General features: G+C 39.5%; 1 protein-coding gene across 1 annotated transcript in view; it reads left to right on the top strand.

The window, feature by feature from the left end:
- Positions 1-2,295: 2,295 nt before the first annotated feature.
- The window catches only part of OXCT1 (3-oxoacid CoA-transferase 1), a 79,542-nt gene continuing 59,155 nt past the window's right edge, over positions 2,296-22,682 (top strand). The window contains exons 1-6 of the mRNA XM_071730406.1: positions 2,296-2,626; positions 5,456-5,564; positions 6,960-7,050; positions 18,565-18,700; positions 20,577-20,726; positions 22,374-22,480. Of these exons, the coding sequence (XP_071586507.1) occupies positions 2,543-2,626; positions 5,456-5,564; positions 6,960-7,050; positions 18,565-18,700; positions 20,577-20,726; positions 22,374-22,480 (677 nt within the window). The 5' untranslated portion in view covers positions 2,296-2,542. The remainder of the gene's footprint in view (positions 2,627-5,455; positions 5,565-6,959; positions 7,051-18,564; positions 18,701-20,576; positions 20,727-22,373; positions 22,481-22,682) is intronic.

Below are 22,682 nucleotides of genomic sequence, written 5' to 3'. Positions count from 1 at the left end.
CTCCCAATACACATTTGTAAATGCTATTGAACCTTGAAAGCACTTTTTTTGCATGATACCACTGTAATTGAAAATAAGATCATATTAAAAATACCCTTGATAATTCTATAGACATTTTACCTGTTGGCTGCTTAGTTGTAGACCTTTTTTTGTGCAAACCTTTAAGACATCTTAAATATTTAGACTGAGTAGAGGATCTACTGTTCTCCAGAAACTACTTCGGAACAAATTCTTTCATCTGCTCATTCAGTTATGTTTGGAGCTTGTCTAAGACAAAGTAAGAGGCTTGCAGTCCAAAGTGTGAACCTCACACAATTAATTATTTTTTTTAAAAAAAAACAGTTATGATTTTAGATAATCAAAAGCAGCTCATAATGAAATAAAAGTTCCTAGGTCTGAAACTGCAGCTTATACAAGTAGAATGACCAGCTTTGCATATAATAGATATTGCAAGGTGATATTTAGTACTCATGAGTATTTAGTACTCATTAAGTCTGCCTATTGCATACAGAAAGCAGTTGGAAGTCTCAAGTAGTTGAAACTTCATGCAAAACAGATGTTAGCTGGGTATGTAACAAGTACTCAAGGTTTATCATTTTGCTCAGTTTGACAATGTATGCTGTTCATCTAAAGAAAGGTATTTCTTGAACTGAAGAAAATAAACTTCTTATAAACAAGTTTTTCAATGCCTAGGGAATTTTGTCATTAAAGGAAACATGACTTAAGGAATTTACGTGTCTACATGAAATTTAGGTAGAAGAGAGGTTCAGAAATCCAGTCCTGTAAAACGTTTTTGATGTTTAGCGCTGAAATAATACAAGCTGTGCTGATATTTTGTTTCTCAGCTCTCTAAGCTTTTGTAATTTGTAGTTTTTTACACCTGGAACTGTCTCAGACTCAGCTGACTAGCTAAATACAGTGACTATCTAGAAGAAAAAACAACCCAAAATCTTTTGTGACGGTGAAGTGTCTCCAGCACACTTGACTGACATCTGCAAGGTTTGCTTATAATATAAACTGTAATTACAGCTACTACCACCTCTTAAGATGTTTAATGGCATGGCAGGGGCTATGGAACAGCACCTGCAAGGCTGCACCATTGCTCTGAATAAAATGGACTAGATGTGCACAAACACTTTGGAGATTGGCAGCATGTTCATAAAGCCTTATTTTCCATATTGTAAATTTTCCTGCTGTGTGTTGATGCCACCATGAATAAGTTCAGAAGGTTGGCAGCTGCATTGGAGACTACCTGGAAACTAAGATGAGGAGAAGTGTGACCTTCAAAAAGTGTGACTTCCTGTTATGTGCTTAGGGCTGATTTATCTTTTCCTGCATCCAAGTAGCTTATCAGTTTTTTTCTGTGAATCCTGCTATTCCACCAGGCATCACTGGGGCATGTACTGATTATTTGGGGTATATTTAGAAAGCATAAATAATGGTGAAGGTATGCTTTGAATTCTCCTTCTTCTCAGCGTCAGAAATGGCAGCAATTTACATCATGTGGCTGCTTAAACAAGTGTACTATTCTAGTAACATTTTCCCACCCAAACATAGCATCTGAACACCCTGTGGAGACCATGTGCTTACTGGAGCCTTGTTCTCCCTGAGGGCTGCGCATTGGATCACAGCCTTGATTGTATAAATAAGGCAGGTTTTGAAATCTTGAAACTGACCCAAAAATACTGCAATGGTTGTAACTAGATCTTAAGCCATTCCTAGTCTTTGCCCTTCAATTCCCTTGATCTTAGTGAGGGAGTGACAGGGCAGAGATTTAAGCCACCTTAGCTTGTCCATCAGTGGCAGGAGCAGCAGAACAGGCTGCCCAGGGAAGTGGTCAAGCCTCTATCCCTGGAGGTTTTTAAAAGATGTGTTGATGTGCTGCTTAGGGCTCAGCAGTGCTAGGTTAACAGTTGGACCTGGCGATCTTAAGGACCTTTTCAACCAAAACGACCCTGATTCTATGATCGGAAAGCAAAATGGGAAAAAAAAACCCACCAAACACCCTTTATAGCTTAAGTGCCTTTAACATTAATGGTTTTGTCCTCGTGTGTTTTCCGTGGGTCTGCGGCTTTTAAAGACCAGACCCCGCTGACTGCTGCTGCGGGGTATCAGTGGGCTGTGGAACATGGGGCTTCCCTCTCCCAGAGTCTCCGCGAGTGGGGACCACCTGGCCCTGCCGCCGCACCCCGCTCCGTGGGACAGCGCCCGGGCCGGGCTCCCCGGGCTGGACAGCGGCTCCCCTCGGGCGGCGGCCCCTCGGTTTCCCCCGGCTCCCCTCCGGCGGCGGGCCCTCATTTCCCCCTGGCTCCCCGTGGCTCCCCTCCGGCTGCGGCCCCGCCTCGGTCGCGGCCGACGTCAGCAGGCGTTGGGGCCGAGCCCCCCACCCTCCCTCCCTCCGCCCGCGGGATCCGCCGTCCCGCCCGTTCCCTCTCCCCTCGCACGGCGTTGGACGGCAGCAGGCGCCGCGGCCGCCGCCTCCTCAGCCCAGACCGCCGCTTCTCCCTCCTCTCCCCCTCTTCGAGAGCCGTGCAGCGCGAAGATGGCGGCATACAAATTCCTCCTGTCACCGCTCCGCCGCCGCATCCTTCTTCCCGCCGCGCGGGCGCGGGGCGCCGGGGCTGAGGTAAGGTGAGGCGGCGGTGCAGGCAGCCAGACCCCCGGCCACGCCGCTCGTCCGCGCCTCCTCCGCGTCCCCATGCCCGCCGGGCCTTCGCCACCTCCGCCCCCGCCCCGCGGCCGTGACCTTGGCGGGGTACTCACCGTATACCCACCTCGCTGGGGGTCGCCTCTGCCCGGGGGTCGGCATCTCCCACGGGTCGGGTGGTCGGAACTGCAGGGGGAGGCGACCTCTCTGCTGCCCCGAAGAGCGTCCTTGTGCGCGCCCGCGGGGAAGCGATGGGCTTTGTGTGGAGTATTTGAATTAGCGTGAACGTTTTGGCTCCCGGGGAGGGGAAGCGCGGCCCCGGCACAGGCCTGGCGACCGGTTGAGATGCGGTGACCTTGAGGTACCGGTTCTGGAGGTTTAATTTTTTTGGTTGTTTTTTTTTGTTTTTGTTTTTGTTTTTTTTTTTTGGTTTTGGTTTTGGTTTTTGGTTTTTTTTGGGGGTTTTTTGTGGTTTTTTTTTTTTTTCCCCTTTCCCCTGCATTTGAAATGGCAGAACAATGATAGTGTGCTACTGTGTATTTCAGTCCTGCTGTCGCCACGTCGGACCTGTCTAGAGATAGGCTGCAGGTGTAGGCAGGGACAGTCCTGCCAGAGAATCCCAGAGCCAGCTCGGGTGCTTTGCTCATCCTGGGGCAAGCTTCTGCCAAACATCAGGGATCTTGTGGTTTCCAGCCCACGTGTAATCACAGTCACGTTAATTTTTTGTCTTTTCAGCTGGAATTGTTTCTGTGGCTTTTTTTAACTTTAGTCGAAAAAGCTTCTCTACTCTCCTCATGCACATGTCTAGTCTTTATGATGTCTTTATGGACAAAAAGTAGTAGCTCTTTAAGTCTTTATTTTTCTTAGTTACACTTTGCTCTTCAGTAAAATTTAGTTTCAGTTCTGTTGGTCATTCTAAGAGCCCATCTGTTTCCATGTTCTCTTTTAAACCTGGGCTGCTAGAATTGAAGCCAACTCCTGAGGTCTCAGCTTACTGTCCCGGTGTGCAGGGAAGCATAGGTGACTGCTGGCATCTTGTCACCCTGCAAAGCCACTGCTCTTAAACAACAGGGAGGGTGGGAGAGGTACTGCAGGGAATATACATGGTACAGAAAGGCCGATACCATCGAGACATCCAACCTGGGTGGACACTCACATGGAACATTTGCTGCTCTGTTGTTTCCCCACTTTTACAGGCAGTTGGAGAGATTTAAAAAAAAAGGTACCATGTGATCAGTTTAAAATATTTTCCTGTGTGTTGGTATGGGGATACAGCAGCGGCCTGGCCTCCTTCCAGCACTGGCTAATGTCTGCTTGCAGACCTGTTGTACAAGGGCTCCTGAGGCTGCCAGCACTTAATACTCATTATGTTCCTTGCTTGCTGAGTGTGACCAGAAGGGACGCTCTCTTCAGTCTTCCTGTCACTGTGAAAAAATGTCTCTGAAAGAAGCAGTCGTATAATAGGGAAGAGTCTTCTGCTCTCCTGCCACTCTTCTCTATGACATATGCACTGATTTTTTTTTTTGTATGTTTGGGTGTTTGGTCTTTTTTGGTTTTGGTTTTTTGTTTGTTTGTTTGTTTGTTTTTGTTTTGTTTGTTTTGTTTTGTTTTGTTTTGTTTTTGAGCGCACCAAAGCAGAACATCAGTGTTTCCACTGGGAAAGAGATAAGCCTCTGTTCAAAAAGGTTTCCTTAATATTCAGTATAAACTCTTGCAGCCTTGATTGTAATAAGGCAGTTTTTGAAATCTTGAAACTGACCCAAAAATACTGCAATAGTTGTAACTAGATCTTAAGACAACACTTTAGAGACAGACAATTGTCTTTAAAGCATATGTAAATTAGCTTCTTTACTGTTTACTTCTTATTCTCCTTTCCTAGCTGAGAAGTGGAAACACTAGTAGGCAGTAGTTCCAAAAACTCGAAATTTGTAGAGACTGTGTCAGTGAAGTGACTTAAATGTCAGTTGTTCCTGGTGCCTTGGAAGTACTTGATCAGTGTTAATGCATGATAGGCTTAGTGGGAAATACTTAAGAAAAAACAAGAGGTAGCTGTGACCAAAGAATACAATATCTGAGTTATAATTGCTACTGTGTAATGCCTTTGCACCGTGAAGTCAAATTTTGGGGCTGGTATTTGTGTTGATTTGCCTCTTGCCTTTCCTATTTTATAATTTGCTGGAGTCTCCCTGGTTGTGATCAGTTCTTCAACAGCACAAAGAGCTGTAAGACTGTAAGGAAGCTGGGGGAAGGTTCACTCTGTCCAAGGGAGCCTGCTTATTATATAGCCAGCAGAGTGCTGTACTACTTATTACTTAGTGACCTCCAGTCAGATTTTGTTCTGGTGTTGGGTCTCTGCTTCAGCAGTTTCTGGTTATGTTTAATGTCTTTGAAGCTACAAGTAGCAATATATAAGTTAAATCAGGCTTTGGGTCATCTGACTTGTGCTGAGGAATTGCTTGTGAATCTGTTCACAGTAAGTTAGAATTTGTGACCAGTTTAAGATGTAATTCAGAACCCTAAAATCTGTTTGGATAATGTCAGATTGATTCAGCTGATATTAAGCCTAAAGCCTTCATAAATTCATATAAAGCTTGTAAAATATAATTCTGTGTGAAGGAGAGACAATAGCATCCTTATTTTAGAAACCTGAACCCTTCTCTCCTCCACTGCAGTGTGTAGTGTTCGCAGCATCGGTATCTTTTTTTTGTGTGTTCCACCCCTTTCCTAGGCTGAGGGAATGGTCATCATTATAAGGCTACTGTATAATGCCTTTTATTCTTTCACTTATTTCTTTTCATGTTGTTCCAGATTTGTGGATGCTATTTTTCTACCAGCTGTCATCACAACACTAAATTTTATACTGATCCTGTTGAAGCTGTAAAAGACATACCCAATGGGGCAACTATACTTGTTGGTGGTAAATATTTAAATTCTTTATAGGTGCCATCATGTGTTCCTTTGATGAGATACATTTTACTGTTTCACCATATTTAGTTTTATATTTAATAATTTGAGAAACCATATACTTTTTTGGGTAATTCTTAACAAGTGATTTCCTTCTCTACTAATGAGTGTCAGGCTCTTTCACTCGGAAAACCCCAATTTGTTTCTTAGAGGGAAGAAAAATTCTCAGAAAAATATTTAGTTTTCTTTCCCCACTGGTTGTACCAGTTTGAATGCAGAAAATCCACCTTGGCTTTTTTAAGTTAGCATTGTTATTCTGGATGGTGAAGTAGTAAAATTTGTTTTTAATAATTCTTATGGTAGGATTCTCTGTATTCTGTATCTACCTAATTGCTGGGTCTTTGTGATTTTGACCAAATGACCTAACTTGTTTCTGGGTGTAGCAAGTGAAGATAATACTAATTTACACCGAATGGTTATCTGTAGTATTACCAGAAGAATCAAGAAGTTGTGATACTCACTTTCACTGTGACTTGAGCTTTTGAATATTCTAGATGATTTCCACAATTTTGTGTTGGTCTTATCTACTGGAAGAAAAGCAATCTCTCTATTTCGTAGCTTGTAGGTGATTTTTAGTATTTAATAAGTAATTAATGTAATGTTGTAGAACATGGGAAAACTAACTGGAGATGTGTAAGGAGACATAATGCCTTCCAGGAAGAATGGCTGTATTTTTTGGTTACTGGAACAGAAGAATATCTGAGGCTAATTGGTTGGGAAGAGAGTGGTAGAATTTTTAGTTTTAGAGCCTAGGACTGAGGTGCCTCAAATGTGACATGGTACTTCATTTTAGGCATACTGGGCTCTTGCATAATAGGTAGCAGTGTGAGGCATCTCAGCCTGGGGGGAGATCTGAGTTACTGTGCTTCCAGTTACACATCTTCCCAGGACCATTAAGAGTCCCATATTTTTATCACCTAAGTATAAGATAAGCTGTATGTGAGAAACTCCTTGATCCTTCTGTTTGGCAGTGCTACATGCAGCAAAGAACAGAGGTTAGTTGGGTAGAAAGAGAAGGAATATTGAGTGTAATGATTAGTACACATGCTAGGAGAGCAAAGCTCCTGTAGCCCTTCTCCAAAGGCCATAGGTGTGTGAGCAGATATCTGATAGTTAAATGGCGTTCATACAAAGTGAGAAGTGTCTATAGTGACTGGGAGATTCCAGTAGTAGGGTGCAACTCTTTCCAGAAGCATTGGTTTATTTAGTCAGCTAAGGAGCTTGTTCTACTCAGAAAGTATTTTTAATTAAACAGTGCATATCTGATTAATCTGTGTTCTTTCAAACACTTGTTACATATTCAGTTTTTTTCTGTTTTGGTTTGGTTTTTTTGTTTTAATTTTTTTAGGTTTTGGATTGTGTGGGATTCCTGAAAACCTCATTGGGGGTTTACTGAAGACTGGAGTAAAGGGAATAACAGCAGTCAGTAATAATGCAGGGTAGGTATTGCTAGAACTGTAGTTTATTAAGTACAGACTAAATGTTTCATTCAAGTGGAAAAGATGATGTGTATGAAAAGTCCTATTTTGCCTCATAATAATTTTTATACTAACCACACATCTTTGTTTGGAAGTTTTATTTTTGAAATCACCTCAGGAAGTACAGTACTGTATGTAGAGTCCCCTTTGTCGGGGACCAGTTGTTGTTGCTGTGTAGTGTTGCAGTCATCTCTATCCATTTAACTGAAATTTCTGACTTGGATGCTTTAAGTGTAATATCAGTTAGGGTTCTTCTGCGTATATGTAAAGTTTTGTAATAAGGATTATTTTTTAAACTAAAATTTCCTGCTTTCTGACCTTCTTATTTTCATACTATTACTTTACAAAACCCAAATAACACAGAAGCAATGTAGGATATTTATGATCACAGAATGGAGAAGTTCTTCAATGGTCTTGAAATTTTAATCTATTTTTTAAAATGTTTGCCTGCTAAGAAGTTAACGGGAGGTTAACAGTGAGACTAATTCTTTTACATGTAATTTCTCAGTTTCTCATTAACACTAGTTTTTACATAAATTGTTCATTTTTAGAGATTTCACAATACCTAATGATCTTCATAAAAAGAAATAAACACAGCAACTTATGTTGTCATGCAGGGGTGAAATACAAATGAAATTAAATAAAAATATTAATATGCAGTATAAAATAACCTATAATTGAAATCATCCTGGTCAGTAAGACTGATAATCTGTTCCTTGAAGTACTGTTGGATCACTGGCACCTACAGATGGTTCCGTGACTTACCTTTAAAAAAATTACTTTCAGCAACATAATTCCTGTGTAATTAGTTCATTGTAGATATAAAGGTTATGGGGAGACTGATGTTTCTTAGTGGAGTTGTACTTTAGCAAATTGTCTTTGATTAAGGAGCTCACCTTAAATTCTGTTTTTCTGTGAAATAAGAAATCTTCTCACATCTGGATGTAGCGGGGTTACACACCCCAATTGGTAAGTAAAGTACTTTGTGAGCATTCTTTTAATGTTTCTTCTTTGTTTGTTTTTTTAAAAATTTTAAAAATGTTGCTTACTTTCAACAAAAGGCAATTTCTGTGTTATTACATTTTCTGTGAACTTTTTACTTTTGAATTCTCTGTTTGTGATGAAATACTAATGACAATGTTGGTTTTTTTCATGTAATTTCATTATTGCTTGCAATTGTGAGCTCTTTGGGTTGGAAGTTTTGTGTTTGTTCTGCAGAAGCTCAGCCTTTATCCCATTGCAGATCAAGAGCTGTAGGAGAGAAAAAAATCAGTGGGAACCTGTTTTCTTCTGTACCTCTGTTAGAATAACAGAGGGATCTGTTTATGTGAGCCAGGAAGGTTTGGGTGTAAAGAATTTTGTCCTGCATACAAAATAAAAGCAGATGTCAAATCTTCCTCCTTCAAATCCTCTAGCCTTGCCAGAAAAGTTAATTATGTGGGATTTATCTAATAATGCTTTGGGCTGTTTTCAGTTGCATCATTGAATCTCCCATATGCTTGGTTCATCATTTTCTACCCCAGTCTGTTTTGTTATTAGCCCGTTTTTTATTTAACGTAGTTAAAACCCGGGTAGTATTCAAAAACCCCAGACTCAGTTCATACCTATACACAGTCCACCTTCTGAAGATGAAGTTCACAATATGTTGATCATAATTTTTGTTTTTTAGTGCTTCATGCTTTCCATTGAACATTCAGGGATAACAGGATTTGTATTGGTGTTGGCACATACATAGGCAAACTCAGGCTCCTGTGGGAAACGGCTGCTGGTGGATTGTAAAAAGGAGAGAGGAAGAGACAGAAATACTTCTGAGTGGAAAGATCAGTCACTTAGATTAGAAATCATTCATTCTCATACTCTTATTTCTGAATGACACACACATACAGATATGTATATATGTAGATAGAAAAATTACACAGATAGTTATGGGAAGAAGGTGAGTGAATGTGAGGAAAAGGAAAAAGAGAAGTATTGTGGAATAGAGTGGAACAGACAACATTTATTTTGAAATTAAATTAATAATAAAATACCATTTAATCTGCTGTTCCTGTTTATTATATTATTGTTACATGGACCTTAGTCTGCTGTAGTTGGTAGGGTTTGAGAACCAGGTTAAAGCACAGATGTATTGTCAGAATCCTCATCACAAGGGTTAGTACCATTTAAACATCTTCTAATACAATGTCAAAAAGTATAGTCTAGGCAAATACTGCAATACTAATAAATGCATTTGAAAACTGAAGAAGCGCAGCAGTCATGCACCTTGTAGCAAAAGTTAAATTGTTCTGTAATCTCAGGACGTCAGGTACTTTGTGGGATGCATAATTTTCCACTTTCCAAGATTCCTGAGGATTCAATGTGTTTTGCTTTGGCACTCTTGTGCTGCAGTTGATGCTCTGCTGTGTTTCATCTTCCTGGCTGCAGCTGCTGCTCTCCAGCTCTTCCAGCAAACCAGAGGTAATTTGTTGTGGTCAGGTTTTCTCATCCTGCATTACATTACCATGCTTGTAACTGGAGTGGGGAAGGAGCCAAGTATGTAGACAGACAACTTCTTCTGGAGATCAGCCTCTGAATATGCATTAACCACAAAATGTGTTACAGAGCTATCTGTTTATAACTAAAATAGCAGTAGTGTAGACAGCACTTCACTTGTGTCTAGGGAAAAGCAGTAATTAGGAAGCCTTGAAGTGCTCTTGCCAATTCTCTTTGGAGAGAATAATGGAATCATGGAATGGCTTAGATTGGAAGGGACCTGTCAGGGACGGAAGATTGTTCCACTAGAGGGTTCTGCAAAGCATCAAAATAGTTGTCTGTGTCTGGAAGCAACTTTAAAGGAGTAGGATTTTCACAAGTTCACAGTCTACCATTCTGTGCCGCAGTGTAACAGGGAGAAGGTCCTTCCTGCAAATCCTTGTCAAATCACACTCCTGGCAGGTAGAGCCCTTTGAAGGGCTCGACAAAGGCAGCTTGTGCATTTTGTGTGGGGGGTATTCTCAGGACCCCAGCTAGAAATACTACACTGCTAAAGTCACTGTTTCTGTGCATTGTGCTAGTACGTATGCTGTGCAATACATGGTGAAATGTATTTGAAAGTAGAAAAGAAAGAAACACCTTTGAAAGTAGTTACTCTTTTTCCAAGCCAAACAAGGCGAAGTGTTTGAAAATGAACCAGCACAAATATCCACTATCTCTGGTATTTACACAACTTGCTGCAAGGGAAACTGGAGCTTGTGAACCAGGGAGATAGTGAAAGATACCATGGTGGGTGTGTGCTCTTCTAAAATACAGTCTCTCAGATCTTAATTTAGAACCTATTTTACCATTGTATTTTGTATTTTGAATATTTCTTTACATTGTGGTATTATTAGCCCATTAAATTTTGAGATTTCTGTCTCAGCAAGCTACTGAAATACATTCTGTTTAGATTTGGTTTGCTCTATGTATCTTTATTTTAAACCTTGATTCAGAAATTCCCAACATAGTTGTGATAGTATGTAGTACCTTACTGCATGTGGCTGTTTTTTCATCTGCTTGTGAGTTTGTGGTGTCTTGTTGAATACTGATTTTAGGGTACAGTGGACTTGGACATTTCAGGTCAGCTTATACTAAGACTTGCCTAATGTAGGCTCTCAGACCTGTTGTTTCAGGTGTTGCAGAAAAACTATGTTCTTGTCAAAACTGCCAAATGCTAAAATGAAAGTATAGATTGGCATCATATTAATATTTTAAATTAATTTTCTTTAAAGGAACAGGTAACTGATTTTGATTATAATCACATTCTGAGATGAACATTTAAGTTCTATCACCTCAATAGGCTGAATTTGTACTGGATAAAAATTAGGTCCATTACCTGTAGGAGCTGCAGCTGTGGTCAGACTTGTATCAAATGAACTGCTTCTCTCAGGGCTTTCTCTTCTTTTGAGATTTAAATCTGTATTCTTTTCAAATTGATAGTTTTGAACTTACAGTAAAAATAGAGACATCACAGTTAATATCTTAATTACTAATCACCTGGGTGATTATCTGAAAGGAGATTGAGAGCATGCTGTCAGATTATCAGAGATTCAGACTTGTTGCTTAAAAGGCATTACAAGCTTTTTGAACCTTGAAGAAGTTCTCTGTGTTATGATGTTATGTATTAGTAAGGAGAATACAACTTTGACATAAACATTTGAACTGTTGTTCATGATACCTGAGTGCACTGTTACTTAGGTCTGTTGAACATAATTGTTTTCCTAATGGACTATTTGCATTTGCCAAATCTCCAGAAGAGGCATTAACCTTGCATCAGATGGAATGGCAAACTTAGTACACCCCATATTCTAAAGCACAAAATATATTTTTATGTTCTTTAAATATTTTTAAGTGAAGGAAGGATTGATAAATGTCATGTATATAAAGTTTTAAGGTCATGTAATTTTTTCAGTCATTGGTTTCTGTCAAAACCACAAAGTATCTGCCATCTTTGCCACACCTCCTGTTTGTTCTTGCATATGTAAATCGTATGGCTTAATTCCTTCCATACTTAATTCCTTCCATACTTATTTACTTATATATATATGTTACCTAGAAATAAAAAAAAATTGTAAAAAAATGCCATAAGGTAGAAATTGCGTTCCAAATTCACAGCAAGTTGGGAAGTGTTTCACATAGTATAGGGTGGTTGTAGTGGCATAAATTTGACAATCTCTTGATTGCAAGAGCTAAAATGTGAGTGTCAAAGTCTGTGACAGACTGGGAAAAAAGCTTGTTTGTACACAAATCTATCATCAAGGTGATTGGCAGAGTATTTTCCCTTTAGTGTACCTTTTTTGTCTATGCATGAAAAATTCTTTAAACATCCCCAATTAAATAAACTTTCAGAAATTAAATACAAGGTCACCAATGACTCATCTCTTTTGGTGGAGAGATAAGGTTGGCTTCAGGTAAAATCTTGCACATGGGAAGTCACCAAAATAATGAGGCAAGATATATAAGATATTTTCTGTGTTAATTAATTGATGCAGTTTACCTTTTTTAATCATCTCCATTCTTTTTGTTAAGAATCCAGTCAGATGCTTTATTACAGCTGTTAAATTGGTGACATTGTGTCAGCTGTAATCTCTGAAAATCTGACCAGGTCATCTTGCTAATATTAGTGTGAAGGTTATTTAGTATTTTGGCAGAGTAAATTGTACTAAACTTTGCACTGCATGGAACTGCTGAGAAGTCAGCTGTGCAGATGACTTTATTGTGATGATTACAAGTGAAAATGACAAAATAGGGGTAGAACTCAGTGTGCTGAGGAACTGAATCAGCTTAGTTTTAGAAGAGCAACAGAACAGCTAAATTTAGCTTTCAGCCAGGAAACTTTTGAAGTATGATCCACTCATGATGAAACTGAAATATTTATTGGCTTAAGTCTGTTAGGCTTAATTTGATCACCTCACTACTGATCACTGAATAGATTATTTTATCGTGAAAAAACTTCAAGATGTGATTTCATAGAAGAAGGGAATGTGGAAAGAGGACACCTTGCTCCTGACATAACTGTAGAATGTACTTATCATCAAAAAATTCTCATTAGGGCAAATAAACATTGTGTCTTTGCCCAATTTACCTTTCTATGAGCTGAATCAATTTTCCTCTCCCTTATTCAGATTTCTCATCTTACCCTCATTCTATGTACCCTTCTGGAAGTGGGGGGCAGAAAAGGAGGAGAAATAGAAGATGATCTGAACTGTGTCCGTAGTTATTCTCCAAAATTCACCTGGGGGATGATTGTGGGACACAGTCTCACTTGTAGGAGCTAGATAAGTGACTGGGAAAGACCAAGAACTGTTAGGTGGCTGATTTTCAAATCTATTTTACCCTTGGTATGCCTACACTTCTTTTTGATGTCTTCTGGTGAATGCCATTTGGTAGGCATCTATTAATTGATAATAAATTGATAATAAAATGATGGCTTTCTGGTACTGTCAGGCTATGCTTTGTGAGTTTTTTTGTGGACCTATGAGTGTGCATCTCACACGATACTCAGACGATACCATCAGCTATATACCTTCTTTCATGTGGGTCAAGTTTCATGCCATAATCAGGTGCCCCTCTGAGCCTGAAAGCTTAAAGATGTGGTACTAAGAAGTACCAAACAGGTAGTGATGGATACATTCCTTTTAGCTGGGGGGCATATGTGGACTTCTCCAGGAAGTATTGACCTGTCAGGAGGCATAACTGCATGTAACTTGCAGCAGATGAAAAGTTGATGTTGCAAAGCAAAGCAAAGCAAAGCAGATGAGATGAAACCCCTTTTAAATGGAGAATGACAGTAGAAATTGTTTCCCATTCCTAGCTTCTTGCCAGGAAAATTTCTGGCTCTTGAACAGGTCCATCTGTTACCAAGTTCCATGCATTGCTGTGCAAGACTTGGACTGGCCAAATGCCTAGAGACACTGCTGACTAGTGTCTTTACATGAAGCCTTCTACGAGGAGCTGGACCAACCTTAAAAATGCTTCATTTCAGCAACAGTAAGTTGCAGGAAACTGGTTTTCTGGTGGAGGTGGAGCCCAAGGTGGAGCCTTGCTTCAGGATTCTTACTGCATGCTTTTCTTTCTCAATCCATAGTCATCAGGGGTGGTGTAGTCACCATCCAATCCTTCCAATCCCTCAACTGTGGGAGAAGGTCAGGTAGGACACCATATTAGGTCCTCCCTGGCCAACAAGTTTTAATTCTACAGAAGTCAGGTATTGATGTTAATCTTTCATAACCAGTAACTCCTGGTCTTTGTGGGATCTTTCAGGAGTATAGACTGCAGGTCCTGAAAATCTGTGAACAAGAAGTATAGAGAAAGGCTTATCTTCAAGAGATGTAGAATGGAGCCCTTATGCTAATTGATACTGCTTGCCAGCATTTTCCATTGTTCTCAGTAAGGGCAGCCAGTCTGTCCTAGCCATGCCCACTTGTCTTAAGCTCCTATAAATGTCTTTACAAAGCCAGAGAGATAGGGGAGTGTAATTATTTTGTTTTACTCAAAAAAAAAAAGCCCCCCACAACCCCAAAGCCACCTTCTGCTCCTTGACAGGGTAGTGTGACATTCCAAGTCTTCTTTTTTCTGCATAAAAATACAAATTTCTATTCCCTGCTTTTCCATAGAGTCATATCGTAGAATGGTTTGGGTTAGAAAGTACATTAAAGATCATCTGGTTCCAACCCCCCTGCCATGGGCAGGTATACCTTCTACTAGACAAGGTTGCCCAAAGCTCCATCCACCCTGGCCTTGGACACTTCCAGGTAGGGGAAATCCACAAACTCCTTGTGCGACCTGTGCTAGAGTTTCACCACCTTCACAGGAAAGAATTTGTTTCTAATACCCAAATCTATTTTCTCTCAGTTTGAAACTGTTCCCCTTCATCCTCTAGATACATTCACTTGTGAAGAGTCTCTCTCGAGCTTTCCTGTAGCCCCTTCAAGTACTGTAGACTACTATAAAGTCTACCTAGAGCCTCTCTTCTCTCGCCATATCTTCATAGGAGAGATGCTCCAGCTCTCTTCTGATGATCTTAGTGCCCCTCCTCACTACTTGCTGTAACAGCTCCATGCCCTTTTGTGGTCTGGACACAGTACTCCAGGTGGGATTCTGACAAAATCGGAGCAGAGGAGGAGAATCACTTACCTTGGCTTGTTGGCCGTGCTTCTTTTGATGCATCCCAGGACACAGCTTTCTGGGCTGCAAGAGCTCACTGGTGACTTAGGTCAAGCTTCTCATTAACCAGCACCTCCAAGTCCTCCTCAGAGCTGCTCTGAATCAGTTCTCTGCCCAGCCTGTAACTGCCTGGGATTGCCCTGACCCATGTGTGGGACCTTGCTTGTGGCCTGACTTTGTCAGGCTGTGTAGGGCTTGTTGATTTGTGAAGGTTTTATCAGCTTAGAAACTTAGCTAACCAGTAGAATGCATTTTGCTTGAGCTACCAAAGAGAAATGTTTGAGAGCTGTAAATTACTGTTTATTTGGAGTGCAACATCAGCATGTTGCCTTTGACTGCTTTGAATATACTTGAGATATGTGGTCTAGGTCTGGCTAGGTGTCATCATAGGCTATTTTACTAGAGAAGGTAGACAGTTTTTGGCAGGAAGGTTTCATAGATCTGAGAGGGACAAAACAGTAGGAAGGAATGTGTTGCTAGACAACCACACATCCTTAATTGTGATTACTTTTTCTTGTCCGCATCAGTAGAGCGGAGAACTTGGATCAGTTATGTTCTTGATTAGTGCTGGGTTAGATATCTTTTCCTCTATGTGTTTCATGTATTCTGTTATTTAGATTTCATCTGAATACCGAATGGGGAAAATTCTAGAGATGTTAACAATTTTTCTGGCAAAAGAACATATTCTCTGTCTAGGTCTAAAGTGTATTTTCCCTCCTCCAGCAGCATGCGTAACAACTATGTTGATTTCCACCAGACCTTCTTCCTTCCTCTCTTGGGCAACATATTTTTATTGCAAAAAACCTTTATTTAATTTTTTAAAGTGTTGAATCCAGCTTTTAAAATAGGTGAACAGGATCTGTTCTTTCTGTGCAGCTAGTACAGGATCTTTATTCTTTTTATGTTCACTATTTGGTAGGAAGGGCACTACCTGCAAGACAGATGTTTTTGGGGGTAACATTCTCAGCATAAACATACTTTAAGTTGAAAAGTTCAAATAAACTTTTGCACCTTAAAAAAAACCCCAACAAAACAAACAAGAAAGCAGCAAAGTATGGAAAGGGAGAACAAACAACATACAAAACCTTGTATCAAAATGTTGCATTGAAAGAACTCTTGCTAAACCAGAATATTTTTTTTTTCTATGATTTCGATGACAGGTAAAGAGCAAAGGGTAGGGAGGAGTGAGAACAGCATTTTTCACTGCTGTGGTAAGGATGAAAGGGAAAATGATGTGCATGGGAAGTGAAAGGGTTGTTTCAATCGGAAATCAGAATGCAGATAGCAACCTTAAAAGACATAAACAGTACTACATGTCTTTTAAGAAATTTGCATCTAAGATAACATACAAGATGAATAACAACAGTTGGATTTTGTGATGCTGTTCTGAAGATGAAATGTGGTAGATGAAGTAGTTTTGTGTTACCAGGCAGAACCTCTTGTTGTATGACTTCCTGAAGGTAAAATGCCTCCTGTCATTGTGCTGGAGGAGTAAGAGTGTATGACCAGAGTGCTCAGTGACTGATCCTCACTGCAGTTTTAAATATATTGAGTGCCCTTGAGGTGAGGAGAAAAAGTAATGTAAGAAATGAGGAACAACTTGGGATGAATGTGGCAGAGAATATTTTTGTGTGATTTTCTACTTAATTTCTGTAGGAAACTTTGATAACTACAGAATTTTGCTTAAGAGAAGGTACTTCCCTGTAGCAGATGATGGGGTCAAGAGTATGTGTATGGTATCCTGCAGGACAATATGCATAATCCTGGTAAGGACAATCTGCTCCAGGTGAGACTGTAGGTTGAGTAATTACAGATTTTAGTGAAATGAGGCAGAAATTTCTTTAAGCATTAATAATCTGCTATTGACCCTCTGTTGCTGTGCTTTCCTCATGTGAGTGAGCACTCAGTCATTTGGCTGTATGCACGCAGAAATCTCATGTCTGCCTGTTTCTGTTTGATAGTTTGCAGGGTCTCAAAGTGTTAAGAGTAGTGTTAACCACCTGAATGACAGAGAAAACAGCAAACTCTGCTTTTTAGGTAGTTCAAGTTTCCCCTACTGGTTCTTGCACTACAAAGCACTGCACAGTTCTGATTAACCTGTACTTTTGCTACACTGTAATCTAGTGATACAGACCTATTAAACTGTCATGAGATACTGGCTGATCTGGTGTCTTTGCTTGGTACCTTTTATAGTGATGTCAGGTTTTGACAATTTTCTCGTGAGAGGGATTGTCCTACTTTGAGTTAACCTGTACAGAAAATTCTGCCATTTATATCTTTACCCCTTTTTTAAAAAATCCCTTTCTTTGCCCAAAAGACTTCTCTTTCAGCTCTATTTCTAGATCTTTTAGTTTCAACAGTTGCAATTTTTTTCCTGTAGGGAGTTATAAATGTAGTTATAAATATATAAAGTTGTTTCCAGGCAGCATACAGTTTATTCTCTAGGCTTTGGCACTGCACCGCTTCTACCATTGTATCAGAGTTAGTTTTTTAGTTGGTGGGTTTTTTTTTAATTAGGTAAGAGTTGGGGTGTGCAGAACACTTTTATATTAAGTCAAGTTATTTACATCTAAAGAACATAGAATAAATTCAGAGAACTAGATCAGAGAAGCTTGTTTTGCTTACTGTCATGCAGTTTCCAAAATGCCTGAGTGGACTATCTTCTTTAAATAGTCCTAACCCTAAAATAGTCCTTTTTTAAATGCAGTTTGCAAGTCTTCCTGACTGAACTCTGCCCATATATGCAGCTATTATGAGTATTAGAAGGCAAAGAGCAGGTGCTAGTGCTCAGCTCAGCCTCTTCCCATCAAATGCAGCAGTGCAGCACAGAGAACAGTCACAGTTGGAAAAGACTTCTAATATCACCAAGTCCAGCTGTCAGCCCAGAAAAAAGCACTGTGCCCATTAGATCATGTCCTGAAGTGCCACATCCACATGTTTTTTCAATACCTCCAGGGATGGTGCCTCCACCACCTCCCTGAGAAGACTGTTCCAGTGCCTGACTACTCTTTCAGTAAAGAAATTCTTCTGAATATCCAGTCTAAAACCTCCTCTGTTGCAACTTTAGGCTGTTTCCTCTGGTCCTGTCATTTTTTACTTGGGAGAAGAGGCCAACACCCACCTCACAACAAGCTCTTCTCAGGTAGAGAGCAATAAAGTCTCCTATCAGTCTACTCCAAACCAAACAATCCCAGTTCCCTCAGCCTCTCCTGACAGGACATGTTCTCCAGACCCTTCACCAGCTTATTTTGTTGTGAAGAGGGTATTTAATGTGATAAAGAAATTTAGATACAAATATTCACTTACATTATATACAAACCAGCACTATAAATGTGGATGTGCCATTTTCCTTGAGCTTCTAAGCAGTCAGTTGTCTTGTTCCTGGGGAGCAAGAGTTTAAACAAAAATAAGTCTTTTTTCACTTGAAGCCACATCATGCCATATGTGACTTGTTATTAATTAGAAAGAAGTAAAAGGAGCACATATGTAAAATAACACCACTTCTTAAGTTGGTATTTGTAGCTGTTACATGCAAAAAGTCTTTAAAATGCAGCTTTGTATGTGTTCACTGTCTAGAAAGAGATGAGGTCTGAGTACCAGACTCCTACATGTGAATTGTAATTCTGATGTTCTCCCTTCTAAAAGCTGGGATTTTGTTTTTGTCTTAAGTAACTTTTTTGAAAAAGAGGGGAGATAACTTTATTCTATCTTGTTGAGTCTAAGTGTTAGGCATATATAATGTTTTGAATGAAACAAAACTGTTATAAATGCTGAGTGTTGTCTGTTTTTCTACAGTGTTGAAAACTTTGGACTTGGTCTTCTGCTTCAGACCAAGCAGATAAAACGTATGGTGTCATCATATGTTGGAGAGAACGCTGAGTTTGAACGCCAGTATTTATCTGGTGAGCTTGAAGTTGAGCTTACACCTCAGGTAAGGAGTGTGTCTAGGAGACAGATTTCTTTCTTCATCTAAAAGACTGACTAGAAGTACTCTTATAAGATTATTATACAATCCATATGTTTTGCCTGTGTGCATATATGCAGTGAAGACAGGTGGCACTTGCCATTTTAGGGTCATGGGCTGCAACTGGTCTAAAGAACATAACTGGTTGTATTGTGTGAATTGCTATTATGGCTTGTATATATACATACATACATATGGTTTGTATATATACAAAAGAACACGTGGGGTTTTTTTGTACAATGTTTGATTTTTGGTAGAGCCTACCGGATGGCAGAAAACACAAATTGTGCTCACTAGTGTGGCCCATATAAAGCAGAAAAAAGCTGGGGAATTGACGAATTACCCAGTCGGTTGCAGTTAGTGTGTACTTTTAAGGATTCTGCGTGTGCAAGGGCTGCCATCTAGTGGGCAGGAAGCAAATTAAGATAATTCCTTTTTCATAATTCTCTCTTAGCACTGCCAATCTACCTAATTAGCAGTGGATCTCAATGAGATCCTAAAATCATGAGTATCAGTCACATTCTGTTGAGATCTAGTTTTGTGAAATTAGAATTCTGCCCTAAAGCCTACAGCATGCTAGTGTGTGACAGTTCAAAGGGTAGCACATAACCTTTGGGCTTTAGACAACTATTGACTGAAGTGTCTGGAAAAAGCAAGTCTTAAGCTATTATGGAGAAGACAGTCTTGGGCTCCGTTGGTTGGGCATGTTTATTAGAATCCTAGAGGTGAGCAGAAAAACTCCTTTTATACCTAGTCATCTGATACAGAAATAACGAGGGACTTGTCACTTGTCATGTTTCAAAAGTCACAAAACTCACTTTTTTTGTGATTGGCTTTGTGGACTGCACAGACAAGCTATATATTTACAGCATGCAAATACTGTGTTTACAGTGTGCAATGCTAAAAACAGTAGGGTGAATTAATGACTAGCTGGAAGATGCAGAGATTTGAAATATTTGTGTCAATATAAATTAGACTTTTGGAAATTGGTGGGTCTGGAAATGCTAAGGCTGTTTGGAATACAGGACTTGGTATCATTGCATGGTTTGCATCTCTTCTGCAAACCTACCAGAAGTCATTGTGTTTCATGCAGGATGACTGAGGAAAGTTCAGCCTATGTTTTGGAGGCCATCAGTCTAGATAGAGGGCTGTCCATCATGGTTTTTTCTTTGATTCCAGAAAAATGCCAAAAAAAGTGTGAACGACACTAGTGAAAAGCAGGCAGGCATGTCTTTGTCTATAAATCCATAATTAAGGCTGAGGAATTTGGACTATTAATATCCCTCATACAGCCAGACATAGAGTACAATGCAGATGGAGTGGTCAAATAGAGTGACATGAAGTTCAGTCAGCTTCTTGGTATTCTCAGTATGTGCAGCCCAGATCTTGGGAGTTCCACTTTCTTGATCTGCTGTTCAAGACTGTTTCATCTTGAAGTGAGGTATGAAGTTTTCCTTAAGATGCTGGAGAATGGAACATGAGTAGGTAGAACTATTGTAAAAGAAAAACCTTCTAACATATGTAGTCAGGTTGAAAAGAGAAAAAGAACTCTTGTACTCTTCTCAGAGTAATGTATTTAGAAGCAAGGAGAAGAGGTAAAGCAAAGTGCTGAGGTTTTTGAGCTGACATGGAGTTGTCTGATAGTGTGCTCTTGAGCACACATCCACACAAAGGAGTTCACAAAGGAGAGCTAAAATGGAAGGAAGAAGCAGATGTGATGATCTTCTGAGTTCAGAAGGAAAGTCTCCAAAGGACAGGATATGAAAAGGAGCTCATGCAAGCAGTTCATCAAAGTTCGATTTGTTCTCCCAAATGACTATTTCTTAACTATGTTTTCCCACAGGGTACACTTGCTGAACGTATTAGAGCAGGAGGAGCAGGAATCCCTGCATTTTACACAAGTACTGGCTATGGGACGCTGGTGCAGGAAGGTGGTGCACCTATCAAATACAACAAAGATGGGACCATTGCTATTGCTAGCCAGCCAAGAGAGGTAAGGCATGAGTTTGTTACTGGAACCCTTCTGCTTTGAAAACTGGAACTCTTACTTATTTGAAAGACAAACAGTAGTTTAAGCACGTACTGGTGAAGTTTAACCTTGGCATATTGAAAATAGAGGATGGCTGTGTCAACACTTTACTTGTCCTCCCACTGGTCATTTCAGCCCTCTGTGACATGCTAGAAATGTTTTTACAGTTTTAGGGTGACTCAGAATCAAGAACAGTTCCAAGTAAACACTTACCTTGCTGAATTACTTTACTTAACAGTTCTCTGACCTGGTTCACTGTATTTTCAAACAAAGTCTTGTACTGGGCACAGTACAAATGGAGAAAACCTTTGCATTAGTGGGGCAGGTACTCTTTAAATACTGTGATATGGAGTAAGCAGCCCTTCAGCTGCACCTGAAGTTTTAGCATTAGAAGAATTGGGAAACTTTTCTGTTAGACAGGGAAGAGCTCAGTTGACACAAACTTTCAGGAAGACTCTTGGCATTTGCCAGCAGTTGAAATGTAATTTAGTTTGACTATTTGAAATGTCAAAGAAATAAAAATAGTGTGGCTTCCAGGTGAGAAACAAGGGCTTCATATTGAAGTTGCTTGTACAATTTGGAGAAGGGAAGGCATTTCTCAGTGTCATAAAAGTACATGAAGAAATAGATGGGGCTAATTTTATATATTCCAGTTAGGCAACAAACAACATTAAATTCATCCACAAGAACATCTTTGAGATAAATTTTTCCCTCTGTGATTCTTGTGCATTTTATACATGTCTCTTTTCAGTATCTAATCATTAACCTAGGCTTTTTTTCTTAATTTCCTTCCTGAATATTTCGTTATGTTTACCATTTGAATATTCTGTTTATTAAATCACTTATAATTTCTATAACTTTTTTTTTCCACTTTTATCATTTGTGGAAAAGCCTCTCCTATTCTCTTCAGTCTTTTGGGAGGCTAATAAACATGATGTCATAAATTTCATGCTCCAAATTTTTTAATGCAAAGTGTTATTTACAGGACTGAAAAACTAAAATCTCATAGAATTTTGTTACACTTCCTCCCTCTTTCAGAAATCTTAAATAACTCTCAAGTAGTATTTGTGTATAATCTAACATTCTACAATTCTAAAAGGAATGCTGTTTCATGTTTCTATAGGATTAAAATACTAGCTGTTTGTCAGTTATGTGTTCTGGTCTCAGGAACGAGATCATCACAAATATTAATCATAAATGCAGAGAAAACCAAATGAAATTCAGCCTGGCAGATGATGCAATTTGAGTATTCTGTCTCAAATTCACTTCATCTTAGGTTGGGATTTCTGGTTGTGGGTTGTGATTATGAACTTTTTCAACAGTTCTGCTTTAGTACTTCACCTTTATGTTAGCTGCAAGGTATTCAGGACAAAGCATGTATAATTCCAGTAGATGGAGCAGCAGGAATGTGGATCTGATTCTTAGGACAGACAAACTACAGGAGAACTAGGGTTTACAGCCTTTCTCTATTTTATATTTGAGTTAAGACTTTTCCAGACAAAACTTAATGTAAGATAAAAAGAATTCTAAATATAATAATTATAAAATTAACCCCGGAAAATAAATGTAACATGGGAAATACGTTTGAAGCAACATATATTGTCTCTATAGGTGCGAGAGTTTGATGGTCGTCACTTTATACTGGAGAAGTCGATTACAGGAGATTTTGCTCTCGTGAAGGCATGGAAGGCAGATTCTGCAGGAAACATAATTTTCAGGTATAACATGTTTATCAGTGGGGAAAGATTGTTTAATTGTTTAGATAATGAAAGAGAAGGAGAATCCTGTCTCCTGTGTAATGGCAAAATAATGTTGTACTGATTTTACTTTATTTCATATTGCCTTTCCCTACAGTGAAATTTTTCTGCTATAAAAAAGAAAATGCAATTGCTTTTTTCTAATGACTTTCGAGAATCCAAA

This window comes from Heliangelus exortis, chromosome Z (genome assembly GCF_036169615.1).
Source record: "Heliangelus exortis chromosome Z, bHelExo1.hap1, whole genome shotgun sequence".
Classification (NCBI taxonomy): domain Eukaryota; kingdom Metazoa; phylum Chordata; class Aves; order Apodiformes; family Trochilidae; genus Heliangelus; species Heliangelus exortis.
Note: the sequence above shows the minus strand (reverse complement) of the source record. Positions and strands in the feature narration are given on the sequence as shown.